At 43.1% G+C, this 14,818-nt stretch overlaps 1 protein-coding gene across 1 annotated transcript; it reads right to left on the bottom strand.

Moving 5' to 3' along the window:
* Positions 1-499: 499 nt before the first annotated feature.
* LOC147123606 (uncharacterized) lies at positions 500-13,358 on the bottom strand. Its single transcript, XM_086004754.1, has 4 exons — positions 13,313-13,358; positions 12,811-12,866; positions 6,466-6,556; positions 500-3,130 (listed from the first exon to the last, which is right to left on the bottom strand). Exons 1-4 carry the CDS (start codon positions 13,333-13,335, stop codon positions 2,893-2,895), a joined length of 408 nt encoding a protein of 135 aa, XP_085860880.1. The 5' UTR covers positions 13,336-13,358; the 3' UTR covers positions 500-2,892.
* Positions 13,359-14,818: the final 1,460 nt, after the last annotated feature.

Genomic DNA, 14,818 nt, shown 5'->3' with positions numbered 1-14,818 from the left:
AAATAGTTTTTTAAAGTTATTTATAGTTCATTTAATTAGTGGGATGTTTTTTAAAATTTTATTTAAAGTTTAAGTAGTGTTTTGGGTGCCCGTAGTTTTCATGAGTTTGACAGTTCTTACTATCAAACTCATGAATGAATTTTCCCCTCCCCCGATTGGCTGCCCAGTGCTCACCTGATCCCAGCCAGCACATCGCACTAACTACGCCACTGGATCAGGCAAGCACAGCGCGCCGACAGCTGAACCGGACCAGTGACAGGAATTCCAAGCAGTCCCAGGCTTCAGCTGTCGGCGCGCCGGGTAAGTGCACATCGGGGGCTTGCATGCGCGGCAAGCCCCCGATCCTAATTTCTGGGCCAATGTAAAATCTGGTGAGCGGCCTGCGCGGGACCTCTCCAATTATAATCCGAAAGATATAGGGAATATTTTACTGTTGCACCTCCAGAGCTTCCTATCCAGCCTGAATTTTACACATAATGATGTCTAACTGCTTTATCAGTGGCATTTATTTAAACATAACTTTATTTACAGATTGACACACAGGATTTATATAATAATTAAAAACATGTAACTATTTCTACTGTACACAGTACACTGTTTCATACAATTATTAATCTTGTACAAGCAAGGACACTATAAAAAGCAATGGAATTGCACAAATTCTGGTCTGCAGAGACGAGACGAGAAAGAGAAAGCTGCAATATAGCATTATCACCTTTTTCCGATGTTCAAAACTGGGCTGTGGGTGGGACTTAGGAAAGGGGCAAGTCTTTAGCTGATTGACAGCAAACAAAAAAATAAGCAGCACCAATCGATGCATAAATACTCTTACGTTGAATCACTATAAATGAGCAACTGTTGAGGCTTGACTTACTCCATGCACATGCTCTGCTGAGGGACAGGCCTTCAGCCTGCGGAATGTGAAGTCCCCGCTCATGTGCAGGGGAAAGCATCATCAAAGGGAGTTGTAGTCTTTCCTGTCAGAGGTGCTGCACAATAGCAGCCTCGTCTTTAGAAAAAAAAAAGCTTTAAATAATTTATATGCTTTCTAAGGCATGGTAGCATAGTGGTTATGTTACTGGACTAGTTATCCAGAGGCCTGGATTAATGATCCGGACACACGAGTTCAAATCTCACCATGGCAGCTGGGGAATTCAAATTCAATTAAATAAATCTGGAATTAAAAAGCTAGTATCAGTAATGGTGACCATGAAACTACTGGATTGTCGTTTTAAAAAAAAAAAAAAAACCCCACCTGGAAATCTGCCGTCCTTACCCGGTCTGGCCTATATGTGACTCCAGACCCACAGCAATGTAATTGACTCTCAACTGCCCCTCTGAAATGGCTTAGCTAGCCACTCCGTTACCACACGGACTGCAGCGGTTCAAGAAGGCGGCTCACCACCACCTTCTCGAGGGCAATTAGGGGTGGGCAATAAATGCCGGCATTGCCAGCGACCCCCACATCCCATGAACGAATAAAAATAAAACACTCGCGTGCACCCTGATTGACTTAGACAAATTCTCTTAAGATGGAACTCACTGCAATGCAACTTTCTGTGACTTGCAAAAGTGGAGAATGTCAGAATACGTGCATAAAAATGAACTTTAGCTGCTGTATTTCCTACATTACAACAGTGACTACACTTCAAAAGTGGCTGTAAAACGCTTTGTGATGTCTGAGGTTGTGAAAGGTGCTATATAAATGCAAGTCCTTTTTTTCTATGAGCTTCTCACACTTGTTGGAGGTGAGGGTGGAGTGGCAGGGAGAGGGAAACCCTATGGCTCAGATACTCACTGCACTGGCAGGGGAAGATGATTTTTGTAAAGAGAAGGGAAATTGTCACCATTTTAGAATAGGAACATTAGAAAGCACAGAATGAAAAAGGATAGTCTGACCATCAAGCCCCTGTACTTCCACAAACCAATCCAATCCTCACTATCATGGACTCTACCCAGCCTTTAAAAAAAAATTAAACTTTGGTGAATTTTGTACTCATTATCATGAAGGATGTCAGTAATGGGGAATAAAAAAGTTATTACACTTTTCTCAGCCAACAATTGTATTGAGTATTCCAACAGCTGCAAAGTTAAATTCCCTCTACTCTCTCCCAACCATGTGCTCCTCCCTACCTGCACTTCAGAAATACATTCTTTACTACATCAAAGTGAAATTTCCCATTCCTTAAACAAGCAAACAAGTAAAAGGCAACCTCATTCAGGTATATAAAATTTAAATGGCACAGATAAGGTGACTTCTCTGAATGGCACTGTTAATTTTCTGCTCATTTGGGTGAAATTAAAGGCAATTTTGCACTGTGGGCCTAAATCCATTAGGAACTGAGAATCATTTCACACAGGACTCTTCCAGCCAGCAGAGAGAGGAGGCGTTCACCCATCAGTCTGGATTGGGTTGTAATTCAGGCCCAGTGGTAAAAAGGCAATGTGCGAAGCTACTGCTGCACTCAGTCTCGCTCCACCTAAACCCACCCCTTTAATCTCCTAAACAAAGGTTCTGTATAACTGTTTCCCCTCCTTGCCCTGAAGGTAAATCAAGAAACTCCAGAATACCCGTCTATCCTTGCATCTTACATTATACACCCTGGAAAGGTTTCCTTCCTTGAAATAATAGTTCCACGGTCTCAGAAGCTTGGGAACCATCATGCTCCACTGAACATTTGCTTATCTGTACCTGTTCTTATCTTTGCAACCCTCCGTTCTCTTCTTAACTAGCTCCTTGCACTATTTTGCAGGTGTAAATCAGCACAGCATCAACAGCTTTAGCTCTAACCACTCTTTGTGGTGGGGGAGGGGTGGGGGGTGGAGACAAGCCTGAGCCCAGAAGAGCTGTGCTTAAGTTTACAATGTACGCAGGTAATACAATTATGTTTGTCAAATAGTAATGTGGATGTCATTGAAACATTCATCAGGGCGACCCAGTGAAGCGTCTCTTTGCTCATGCGTGTCTCTGCATTTTTTGTCCACCACTTCACAAATATAGAAGATGTGTGCTTGGCTAGACAGGTCTGGTGCTGAAATTCCATTGCGGTTATTTCTCTCACGGCTGAAGGTTACCATCACTACTGCTCTTGTACTAGGGTCTTCTAACGATCTGCGCTTCTTCCAGTATCTATAATCAAATATAACAGTATCAATGCCAAGAAAATAAGCAAATACAGAAATATGAACAACATGGGAGCAGTGGTGGTGGTAACACTCAGCAGTGAGAGAAATAGCTATAATGAGATTTCACCGCCAGGGCCTGTTACCACATCAAGCCTGTTCCTTCCATAAATCATGTATAATTTGTCTGAACTTGGACACAACTCAACCTATTTTTGAATTAATTAAGAAATCTAGGTGAAGAGCCAAGGTGTATAGTACAGGACACTAGCAAGGTTGAAAACAGTAATGAATGAAGAGGCGGTAAAGTAATGGTGGTTACGCGATGGTTTAAAAGCCTGCAAATCCTAAGAGTAAGGGAAGATTGAAGGAGGTAAAGAATTCAACAGCTTTGAGGATCTGGAAAAGAATGCCTTAAACAGTGGGAGATGGTGCGATGAATTTAAGAAAAGGTCAACAAGAAAGGCCATTCTGACAATCGAGCTCACCCCTATAGATTTTAACTTGCTTAATCTAGCATCGAACTGTATCTTGAACTCCCCTACAGCATTTGATTCTACCACCTTACCTGGTAGATTATTTCAAACGTTTATCAGCCTTTGAGTGAAGAAGCGTTTTGTACGATCTTTTAAAATTTACTTCTTACTAATTTAAGTTTGTGTCTTTTTCTACTGGCCTGTCTGACATTAGACAGATTCATCTTAACTGCGTAATTTACATTTTATATGGCTCAATGAAGATGCCTTTTATCCTTTACTTCAGTTGAAGCTTCTCTAATCTGTCCTGCTAGCTCATCCTTTTTATACCCGGGATCATTCTATTTGCTCTTCTCTGCAGGTAGGTCTTTTTTGAAGTGTGATGACCAGAACTGCAAAAATAGTCCAAGTTTGGTTTGACCAGTGCATTATAAAGTCACAGCATAACCTCCACTGTAGACACACTCCACTGTTCTGATTATATATCCCAACATCCTGTTTGCTTCTTTTATTGCTTCTCAACTTGGTCCTGACATGAAAAGTAATGTCTTCCATCACTTTCAGATCTCTTTCAAAGACCCACTATACCAACTGTATTTGTGCATTGGAAGCAAGAATGAGCAACATAGGTTTACAATGTGCAATATTTAATTTAGCACTTGTCTGTCCAGTTGCCTAGTAGATACATTTTTTTCTGTCTTGACTGCACTTTCTATTTTAGTATTGTTAGTAAATTTCATAAGCTTACAATTGGTTTCTGTATTCAGGTCATTTATGTAGATAAATAACAAACAACAAGGGTCTAAGCACTGATTCCCTGCCCCCAGTACTCCACTCAGCACCTCCCCCAGTCTGCCATTAGTGTCAGACTGGGAAGGGGCTTTTGCATCTTTCTACCCCATGTCTATTAGGGATCTATCCAACTGCAAGACAGGTATCGGCCTATCCCTTCCCCCATTACCAGTGTCCATCTATAAAACAACTCCACTACCCTGAACCGAGATCTGTTGTCTGGAGCCTGTTTAATCTGCACCCTTTTCTTCCTATGGGAAGGGGGAAAGTGCTGCTGTGGTGATGCAGCCCCAGCTTTACGATGCATACAGACATTCTTTCAAAATAAAGTAACAATAACAAGCTCTATTACTGTAACATTAGTGCAATACTTCCAAAGCTCTAATTAAGAAAATTCTAAAGAAAGAAGACTGAACTGTCCCAGCCTTACACATAATCATGTTATGAATTTAAGAGTTTAGGGAGGAAGAAGAATCAGCAGGATGGCATATTGGGAGGAAGAAGAGAGTAAGGTACAAAGAGGCAATGCCTATCATAATATTGATGAAATAGAGGGACAAGAAAGATTTCACTGGAGAAAGGTTGGAGGCAGGAGCGTAAATAAAATTAGTTGTCTGATGAGCTTTTATTTGGTAATAAGGAGAGATGCCAGATGAGCTCCCAGATATGGGAGGAGTATTTTAGTTTTGGATCAACTTGGGCTTTATAGAGCTAAGCTTTGCTTGGGCAGGGAAAGAAGTGATTAGCATGAACGAGGAAACTGAGATCCTTTGAGGATTGAGGCAGCTTCAATGAATGACGAGAGGAGACAATGAGCAGGAATTTCCCCCTTTCCCCTGCTAGGGTTTCTGCCAAACTCCTGGCACAGTTAAGGCGGCAGAGCAGGAGCACCTTTGAGGAAATTCCTGGCCAATGACGAAGGATGGAGCCAAAGGTAAGAGTTATAGCTGTTGGTTAGATTTGCAAGAGACAATAAAATGTCTTCAAATAATTGAAAGAGAAATGGTTTTTGGTGCTCCATAGAAGACTGCTGAGAATCAAGTATTGTGCTGCAAGAGGAATGATGGTTGTGTGCACCGAGGGCATGCAATCCCATGAGGTAAATGTCTACAAATACCCTCTGATCTCCAAAGCTAAGCGGGCACATTTCCCAACTTGCTATTTGACTTTACAACCTACATTGTTGAATGGTAGCCAGTTAATTTCAACTGTTGATGTTTCCAGGGTCTCAGCAGTTCAGGAACCAGAGTTGATGCCCAGGTCTCAGCGAAGAAAGGAAAGCCTTCTTTTGACCCTATTAAACTGCTTAGTCACTCACCAGAGAGACAAACTCAGATCAAAGAGATCCTAGAGCTGCAAAGATAGTTACTGCACAAGTTCTAAAAGTGAATGGAGAGAATTATTTTACAGACCAGTTCCATTGCACAGTTTTGAGTTGATGCAAACTGATTTGAGCTTTGCAGTGACACAAACTGAGTACTGTAGTATAATTGAAGATTGAAGTCAGCTAGATCGAGTTCTGGAAAGTAGAATGGGATCCTTGGCGGAGATGGTCTCACACCATTTCAGTTTCATACCACCTGCAGTGCAACTAACTAAGGGCAAAGTTAACGTTACGATGCATTTCAAATGTTCCCAAGTGGTCAGTGCGACTGCCCAGGGATTTCTTAAATTTCATTTTTAAACTGTTAAATGATAGAGAAGAGGTTTTTGCTAACATTATGTGTAAGGCTGGGACAGTTCAGGCTGAGATAGATAGATTTTTGGACTCTAAGGGAATCAGGGGATATGGCGATAGGGTGGGAAAGTGGAGTTGAAGTGGATGATCAGCCATGATCTTATTGAATAGCAGAGCAGGCTAGAGGGGATGTATGGCCTACTTCCGCTTCTATTTCTTATGTTCTTATTGAAAATATGACTGGCATTTGTACACTACTGAGCAAAGCCCTGTGCATGTGTGGAATATCTCTTTATCTGGCCAGACAGTGACAGAGAGCTGGCAGTATAACTCCACATTGCTCTACTATAGCACAGCCATTAGAAATGCCTTTAAATTGGAATTATTCAAACTTACTTTCTGAGAATTGCCACCAGCGCAGCAACAGCAGTTATCAGAAGGATCACCCCACTCACTGACAACATGACGATCTCATATGCAGTGGAACCTGCATTCAAGAAATGGCACAAATTGATAATAAAATCAATGAATAGACTATAAATATTCTTCAGAAAGGTGCCGAAGTAACAATATTGATTATTATTGTTTTCAATATTTTGTACAAACTGAAACTGAAGGAAAGTTATTCACTATCCAGTGTGACACTGAGTCAGGTTCTCATTCTGATACGTGGTTTACACTGAGTTCACTGATCTCAGACACAGCACCAGCTGAGGTGCTACAACTTAACCTTGGCACACTGGGCTGCAGAGGTTCCTGCTTCTAATCACTATGCAGTGAAATCTGCTGAAAAAAAACGTGTGGCCATCAGGTGAGGACAAGGTTAGATTTGTCTGTGATGCCTTCCATGGTTGAATAATCTGCCAAATCTGCTTGAAATGTTTATAAAGGTGAGAAAGAGGCAATGCTGCAGTCTAGACACAGAGGATCAGACACTCCCAGGTTAGGTACAGAGTAATAGTCCTGTTACATTGCCCCAATAATCAGAGTGAAATAAAAACAGAAAATGCTGGAAATACTCAGCAGGTCAGGCAGCATCTTTGGAGAGAGAAACAGTTAACGTTTCAGGTCGATGACCTTTCGTCAGAACTGGAAAAAGTTAGAGATGTAACAGATTTTAAGCAAGTGTAGGGGCAGGAAAAGGTGGACGGGAGGAAAGAACAAAAGGGAAGGTCTGTGATTGGGTGGAAGGCAGGAGTGATTAGATGACAAAAGGTATGATAGTACAAAGCAAAAGGAGATGGTCAGGAGATCGTGAGATGGTAATTGGACAAGCAAAGAAACAAAAGATGGGTCTAGAAGAGGTGTAAATGGGAATAGCAGAATCATCAACAGCTGCCATCTGAAAAAGATAGGGGCCGAGGTTATGGTCTGAAATTGTTGAACTCGATGTTGAGTCCAGAAGGCTGTAAAGTGCCTAATCGAAAGATGAGGTGCTGATCCTCGAGCTTATGTTGAGCTTCGTTGGAACAGTGTAAGAGGCCGAGGTCAGAGAGGTCAGAGTGGGAGTGGAATGGAGAATTAAAGTGACAGGCAACCGGAAGCTCAGGGTCACACTTGCAGACTGAATGGAAGTGTTCCGCAAAGTGGTCACCCAATCTGCATTTGGTCTCCCCAATGTAGAGGGGACCGCGTAGTGAGCAGCGAACACAGTATACTAAATTGCAAGAAGTACAAGTAAATCGCTGTTTCACCTGGAAGGGGTGTTTGGGGCCCTGGATGGTGGGATGGGAGGAGGTAAAAGGGCAGGTGTTGCATCTCCTGCGCTTGCACGGGAAGGTGCTGTGGGAAGGGGAGCGGGTGTTGGGGGGGATTGAGGAGTGGACCAGGGTGTCACGGAGGGAGCGGTCCCTTCGGAATACTGAAAATCAGAGTGAAATTCCTGTTTTTACTAATTTTAGTGAAAACGTAAATATGTATATAAAGTGGCAAAAGTAGATATGAGAATAAAGTGGCTTTTTACTCATATGATAGCAAAATACTGCGGATGCTGGAAATCTGAAATAACAACAGAAAATGCTGGAAATACTCAGCAGGCCAGGCAGCATCCGTGGAGAGAGAAACAGGGTTAACGTTTCAGCTCTGTGGCTTTTTACTCATGTCTACTTTTTGCTAAAATTAGTGAAAAAATGAATTTCACCTGATGTGTCTTTTCTGTTTTCCGCACCAGCCACCTTTGCTTCCTCTCCGAGGAGATTGGCAGTTCAGTGCTGATTAGTTTTCTGCTTTCTGCCAACATTTACTCCTAACTGGAGTGAGGCTTCTCAAACTCATCTCACTTTAGTTCCCTTCCAGCCAGAGACTGAGTTTTACATCCCCTCTGCCTGCACTTGATTTGAAGCCAAGCCCAGAGTGTGTCATTGCCATTTGCAATGGTTACATATCTGGTCAAGGCAAGGTTGGGTTATACAGCACACCTACGCTACATATATTTTACACTGTTAGGTGAATCATCATGGTACATGGTGCAAGGCTACATGACACAAATACACAAGAATGCAGTAATTAATATAGAAAGAGAATCTGTACAGTTCTAAGCATGGATCAGTTCACTTCACAGCAGGGGGCTGCAAGCTGGACTATCATTCATTTTAAATATTTAATGCAGGAATCTGCAACTATCAAACCATTCAAAAGCTAAGGCCAGATTTTTCTTGTAGGCACATGAAATGGATCTTCAGTATTTTATCTATCGATGTACAGTACAGTATCATATATAGCACAGATCACATCTTAAATCTAATGTCACATTTTAATGATCACTCAACCAAGATTTGTTCAGTTAAGCATGCTGACTTGCATGGCTATCCAACACACTGACTAACGCTAAACAGGGCAGAGGACTAGCAGAACTAAGCCCCACCCCTGTTTATATATTTTAGATAATATCTGAGACTTTGGTCAGGATTTTCCACTTTGGCATAAGGCTGATGGAATCCTGGTTGAATGGCTTTTGAATCTGCTGTCAGCCTCTACTCCTGAATTTGGCTGATTTTCAGGGGTAGGTCACTTTGTATATTTTAGGTGGGCTACCCACCCTCTTTGGGTGAACCTGCCTTTCAGCTGAAATAGATGAGCAGGACTGTAGGAACCTGCTGCAGTGTAACATGGCCCCAAACTAATGTTTTTCATTCAAAAAATCTCACCTAGCCACATCAGTCTGCAATTGATTGCCCTGCCATTGGTTGCTAAGACTCTGATGACATCTTAGATTTCAAAAGGCACCCCCACCCTAGCAACCCTGATGCCAGGAACATATCAATGTTCTTAGCGCCCAGCATTGCTAGGATGCAACTGATGAGAAATACGACGATGTATTCCCGTCACTAGCATGTCCTTAGAATAGACATGCCCTTATTTGGGTGGAGGTATCCCACATCTCCCGTCACCTCTGGTGGAAAATCCAAGAAGCAAAGGGTGGGAGTGGAGCGGCTCCCGAAGTATTTTCCACCCACATGTAAGGACTGCCTCTATTTGGTCTTATCACTGTTGCTTATGACACAGTTGAAATACCAAGTTTAAATGGGAACTGCAAATCCTTGCCCCTGACTATCCTATTCACCCCATGTGGGTGTTTTACTGCTGGGTAAAAGCATTGGAAAATTATGCTCACACATGGAAAAATTGCTACTCGAGCAAGATGCCAGATGCCTGCATGAGAAGGAGAACTTTCTTCTCTTGTTTCTCCTAAGCTGCAAACATCTCGTCCAGCATACTCTTCCTCTTCCCTGCATCCTCACTGCATTGAAGTCACAGCTCGTCCTATCGTAACTCATTCTTTTCCAGGGCCTTCAAACTGTGGAACTCTTTACCTCCCTTAGTCTTTCCTTCTTCCTGCAATCCAAAGGCTTTTCAAACCCAAGCTTGGTGTCACCTGGTCACAACATCTTGATTTATAACACCTTTTCTCCTTGTCCTGCACTTTGAGCATTGGCATTTAACCAGCTTTCTCAATAAACAAAATCTTAATCAATTTACTTCCCCCCCCCTTTTCTCCCCTCTCCCAAAGGTGCTGACTTATGCTGGTATATGGTGCTGACCACCCTGTGTTCGTCACTCGAGTGGCCTTTCTTCATTTGTGACCCTAGACAGTGAGTTTATGGAAGCCATTCAGCTGTGGAGAACATCACAGCTAAGTCCAATCATATTCTCACTCGATATAAGAACATAAGAAATAGGAGCAGGAATAGGCCACTTGGCCCCTCGAGCCTGCTCCGCCATTCAATAAGATCATGGCTGATCTTGGGCTCAAAGCCACTTCCCTGCCCGCTCCCCATAACCCTTCACTCCCTTATCTTGCAAAAATCTGTCTATCTCCAACTTAAACGTATTTAATGACCCAGCCTCCACGGCTCTCTGGGGCAGAGAATTCCACAGATTTACGACCCTCTGAGAGAAGAAATTCCTCCTCATTTCAGTTCTAAAAGGGCGACCCTTTATTCTAAAACTGTGCCCCCGTGTTCTAGATTTCCCCACAAAGGGAAACAGCCTCTCTGCATCTACCACGTCGAGCCCCTTCAGTATCTTATATGTTTCAATAAGATCACCTCTCATTCTTCTAAATTCCAATGGGTATAGGCCCAGCCTGCTCAACCTTTCCTCATAAGTCAACCCCCTCATCTCAGGAATCAACCGTGTGAATCGTCTCTGAACTGCCTCCAATGCAAGTATATCCTTCCTTAAATAAGGAGACCAAAACTGTACGCATTACTCAAGGTGTGGTCTCACCAATACCCTGTACAGTTGTAGCAGGACTTCCCTGCTTTTATACTCCAACCCCTTTGAAATAAAGACCAACATTCCATTTGCCTCTTTGATTACTTGCTGTACCTGCATGCTAACTGTTTGTGTTTCATGCACAAGGACCCCCAGGTCCCTCTGAACTGTAGCATTTTGTCATCTCTTCCTTTAAATAATAATTAGCTTTTTTATTTTTCCTGCCAAAGTGTATAACCTCGCACTTTCCCACGTTATACTTCATCTGCCAAATGTTTGCCCACTCACTTAGTCTGTCTGTATCCCTTAGCACGTTCTTTAAGTCCTCTGCACAACTTGCTTTCCCACCCATCTTTGTATCATCCGCAAACTTGGCTACATTACACTCGGTCCCTTCATCCAAGTCATTAATGTAGATTGTAAATAGTTGAGGCCCCAGCTCCGATCCCTGTGGCACCCCACTAGTTACCGTTTGCCAACCGGAAAATTACCCATTTATGCCGACTCTCTGCTTTCTGTTAGCCAATTTTCTCTCCATGCTAGTATATTACCCCCAATTCCGTGAGCTCTTATCTTATGCAGTAACCTTTTATCACAGAATCACAACAGTGCAGATAGAGGCCATTTCGGCCCATCGAGCCTGCACCGACACATATCCCACCCGATCCCCGTAACCCCTACACCAACACATATCCCACCCTATCCCCGTAACCCCACGTATTTAATCCCCCTAACACTAAGGGTCAATTTATCATAGCCAATCAACCTAACCCGCACATCTTTGGACTGTGGGAGGAAACCGGAGCACCCGGAGGAAACCCACGCAAACACGGGGAGAATGTGCAAACTCCACACAGTCACCCGAGGCCGGATTCGAACCCGGGTCCCTGGCGCTGTGAGGCAACAGTGCTAACCACTATGTCACCGTGCTGTGTGGCACCTTATCGAATATCTGCCTCTGCGCACATTTTTTTATTCATTTCCGGGATGGGAATGTCGCCAGTAAGGCCAGCATTTGTTGTTCATCCCCAATTACCCTTGAGAGAATGAGTCATTAATGAGGGAGGTGGCATTGAGCCACCTGCTTGAATACAACTGAGTGGTTTGCTAGGCCATTTCAGAGCGCTGTGGGTCTGGAGTCACATACAGGCTTGACCAGGTAAAGACAGCAGATTTCCTTCCCCTAAAGGGACATTAGTGAACCAGATGGGTTTTTTCGACAAAACGGTAGTTTCATTTGAACTCGGGCCTCTGGATTACTAGTCCAGTAACATAATCACTAAGCTACCATTCCTACTTTTGAGGTAAGAGTAACTGTAGAGTGATCAGGAGTAGGAATTCTGGCCAACTTTTCTCCGTCCTAGCCTGGGAACTCCAGAACAAACGTGTCCCCTCCACTTCTTCAGCTGAGATTAACTAGCATGGCCCTTTCTTGGGCTATGTGTCTCAGTACCACTCCAGATATATTTATTCAGTGGCAAAGTTCTACAATCAACTAATATATATAATCAAATTATCTACCACTTATGGGGTTGTTCCAGGATCCCTGAATGTAAATAAGACAATGCTGTAAGTTACGTCTGTGACAGCAGGGTAACCCTTCTCTCACTATAACATTACCGAGTTCTGATACTGTAATGTCCCTGCTGTAAAATTAACCCTGTATCTATATTCATTGCAGCGCATTAATTCCTATAAAATTTGCAATATACATAGTCTCTAATATTGAACCTGTATAAAATACAGCCACTCGTTATAACGCAGTCATATGCTCAACCTCTCCTACTAATAGTAAACCTTTATAAAATACCTTTACTACGCCTTGTTATAATAGTGTAACATACCATAAAGGTGATCCATATAAAAACATTTTGCTATGCACACCCTACTCTATTCCCACATGGCATTGTATTGCTGTGGAAAGAAGTATCACAAAGAAGATCTGTCCAGTGGCATCTCAAATGTCATAAAAGGGCAGCCTAACATATTCAGAATATTTCACATTAAGATAAAAAAAAAACTCACCCATCTTGGAGTCTGGTAAAGCATTGTTTGTTGTTGATATATACATTTCTGGAATTCTGCGACAAAACAAGATGATTTCATTAGGCAGAGAGTTTGCAGATTGTAAAACACACAACGGCTGCACAAGGGACTGTTCTACCACAGCGAACGGCTTGAGTCCAGTACCCGCTGAGAGTAAGGTGGATCCGGCAGCCCCAAGTCGTATTGCTGACCCTCACTCTATGGCCAGGTAAAGCTGCGCTCAGTGCTCACCAGCATCCGAATACTGGTTAAATATAAAGAGCCGACTGGATCGTCCACTCTTTGCTAACATTAAAACGATTAAACTGCCATTTACCAAGCTTACAAGTAACTTTTAAAACTGCTTCACACCATTTGAAGTTATGCTCCAGCCAGAACTGGTGCATCAGTATAACTGATCCATAAGAATATCAGAATTTATTTTGCCAATTGTTTAATAAAAAAAACAGTATCAAAACAACTCTTTAAAATCACTTGGTACCTTGCAGCTATTATATGCAGCATGGGATGTGGCAGCGTGGCTGAACTGAAGGAGCCACCAAGGTATTTCTTATAATCTTGCCCTCTGACTGAGGAGGTTAATTGCTGGGTGGGGCTACCTTTATCTGAATCATGGGAAGCCATAAAGTGGTGACTCTTTTATCAGTTTATTGTCATGTTGACTTAAAACAGTGAAATCACAGCAAGACCAGCTCACTCTGATGTCAGTGTAGGTCTGCTTAAACTGGGGGGGCTGATTTGTTGTCATGGCAAAACCATAGTTTTCTGCTGGCCGTACCCTACATCGCACCAAGTCCTGTTCACCCATCACCCTTATGCTCACTAACCTACACTGGCTCACAGTCCGACAATGCTTCAATTTTAAAATTCTCATCCTTGTTTTCAAATTCCTCCGTTGCCTCGCCCCTCCCTATCTCTGTAACCTCCTCCAGCCCTAAAACCCTCTGAGATCTCTGCGCTCCTCCAATTCTGACCTCTTGAGCATCCCTGATTATAATCGCTCCAATATTAGCGGCTGTGCCTTCAGCTGCCTAGGCCCTAAGCTCTGGAATTCCCTCCCTAAACCTCTCCGCCTCGCTACCTCACTCTCCTCCTTTAAGATACTCCTTAAAACCTACCTCATTTGGTCATAGAGTCACAACATAGAAACATAGAAGATAGGAGCAGGAGTAGGCCATTTGGCCCCTCGAGCCTGCTATGCCATTCAATGCGATCATGGCTGATCATCCAAATTCAGTACCCGGTCTCGGCTTTCTCCCCATATCCCTTGATCCCTTTAGCTTTAAGAAATATATCCAACTCCTTCTTGAATATATTTAATGAATTGGCCTCTACTGCCTTCTGTGGTAGAGACTTCCACAGGTTCACCACTCTCTGGGTGAAGAAATTCCTCCTCATTTCTGTCCTAAATGGCTTACCCCTTATCCTTAGACTGTGACCCCTGGTTCTGGACTCCCTGACCATCGGGAACATCCTTCCTGCATCTAGTCTGTCCAGTCCTGTCAGAATTTTATAAGTTTCAATGAGATCCCCTCTCATTCTTCTAAACTCCAGCGAGTATAAGCCCAATCGACCCAATCTCTCCTCATACGTCATTCCTGCCATCCCAGGTATCAGCCTGGTGAATCTTCGCTGAACTCCCTCCATGGCAAGAACATCCTTCCTCAGATAAGGTGACCAAAACTACACACAATACTCAAGATGTGGTCTCACCAAGGCCCTGTACAACTGCAGCAAGACATCCTTCTTCCTGTACTCAAACCCTCTCGCTACAAAGGCCAACATACCATTTGCCTTCTTAACCGCCTGCTGCACCTGTATGCTTACCTTCAGCGACTGGTGCACAAGGATGCCCAGGTCTCGTTGCACTTCCCCTTCTCCCAATCTATTGCCATTCAGATAATAATCTGCCTTCCTGTTTTTGACACCAAAGTGGATAACCTCGCATTTATCCACGTTATATTGCATCTGCCATGTTTCTGCCCAA

This window comes from Somniosus microcephalus, chromosome 2, assembly GCF_052327205.1.
Source record: "Somniosus microcephalus isolate GS21.2 chromosome 2, FLI_Smic_1.0, whole genome shotgun sequence".
Taxonomy (NCBI): Eukaryota; Metazoa; Chordata; class Chondrichthyes; order Squaliformes; family Somniosidae; genus Somniosus; species Somniosus microcephalus.
Note: the sequence above shows the minus strand (reverse complement) of the source record. Positions and strands in the feature narration are given on the sequence as shown.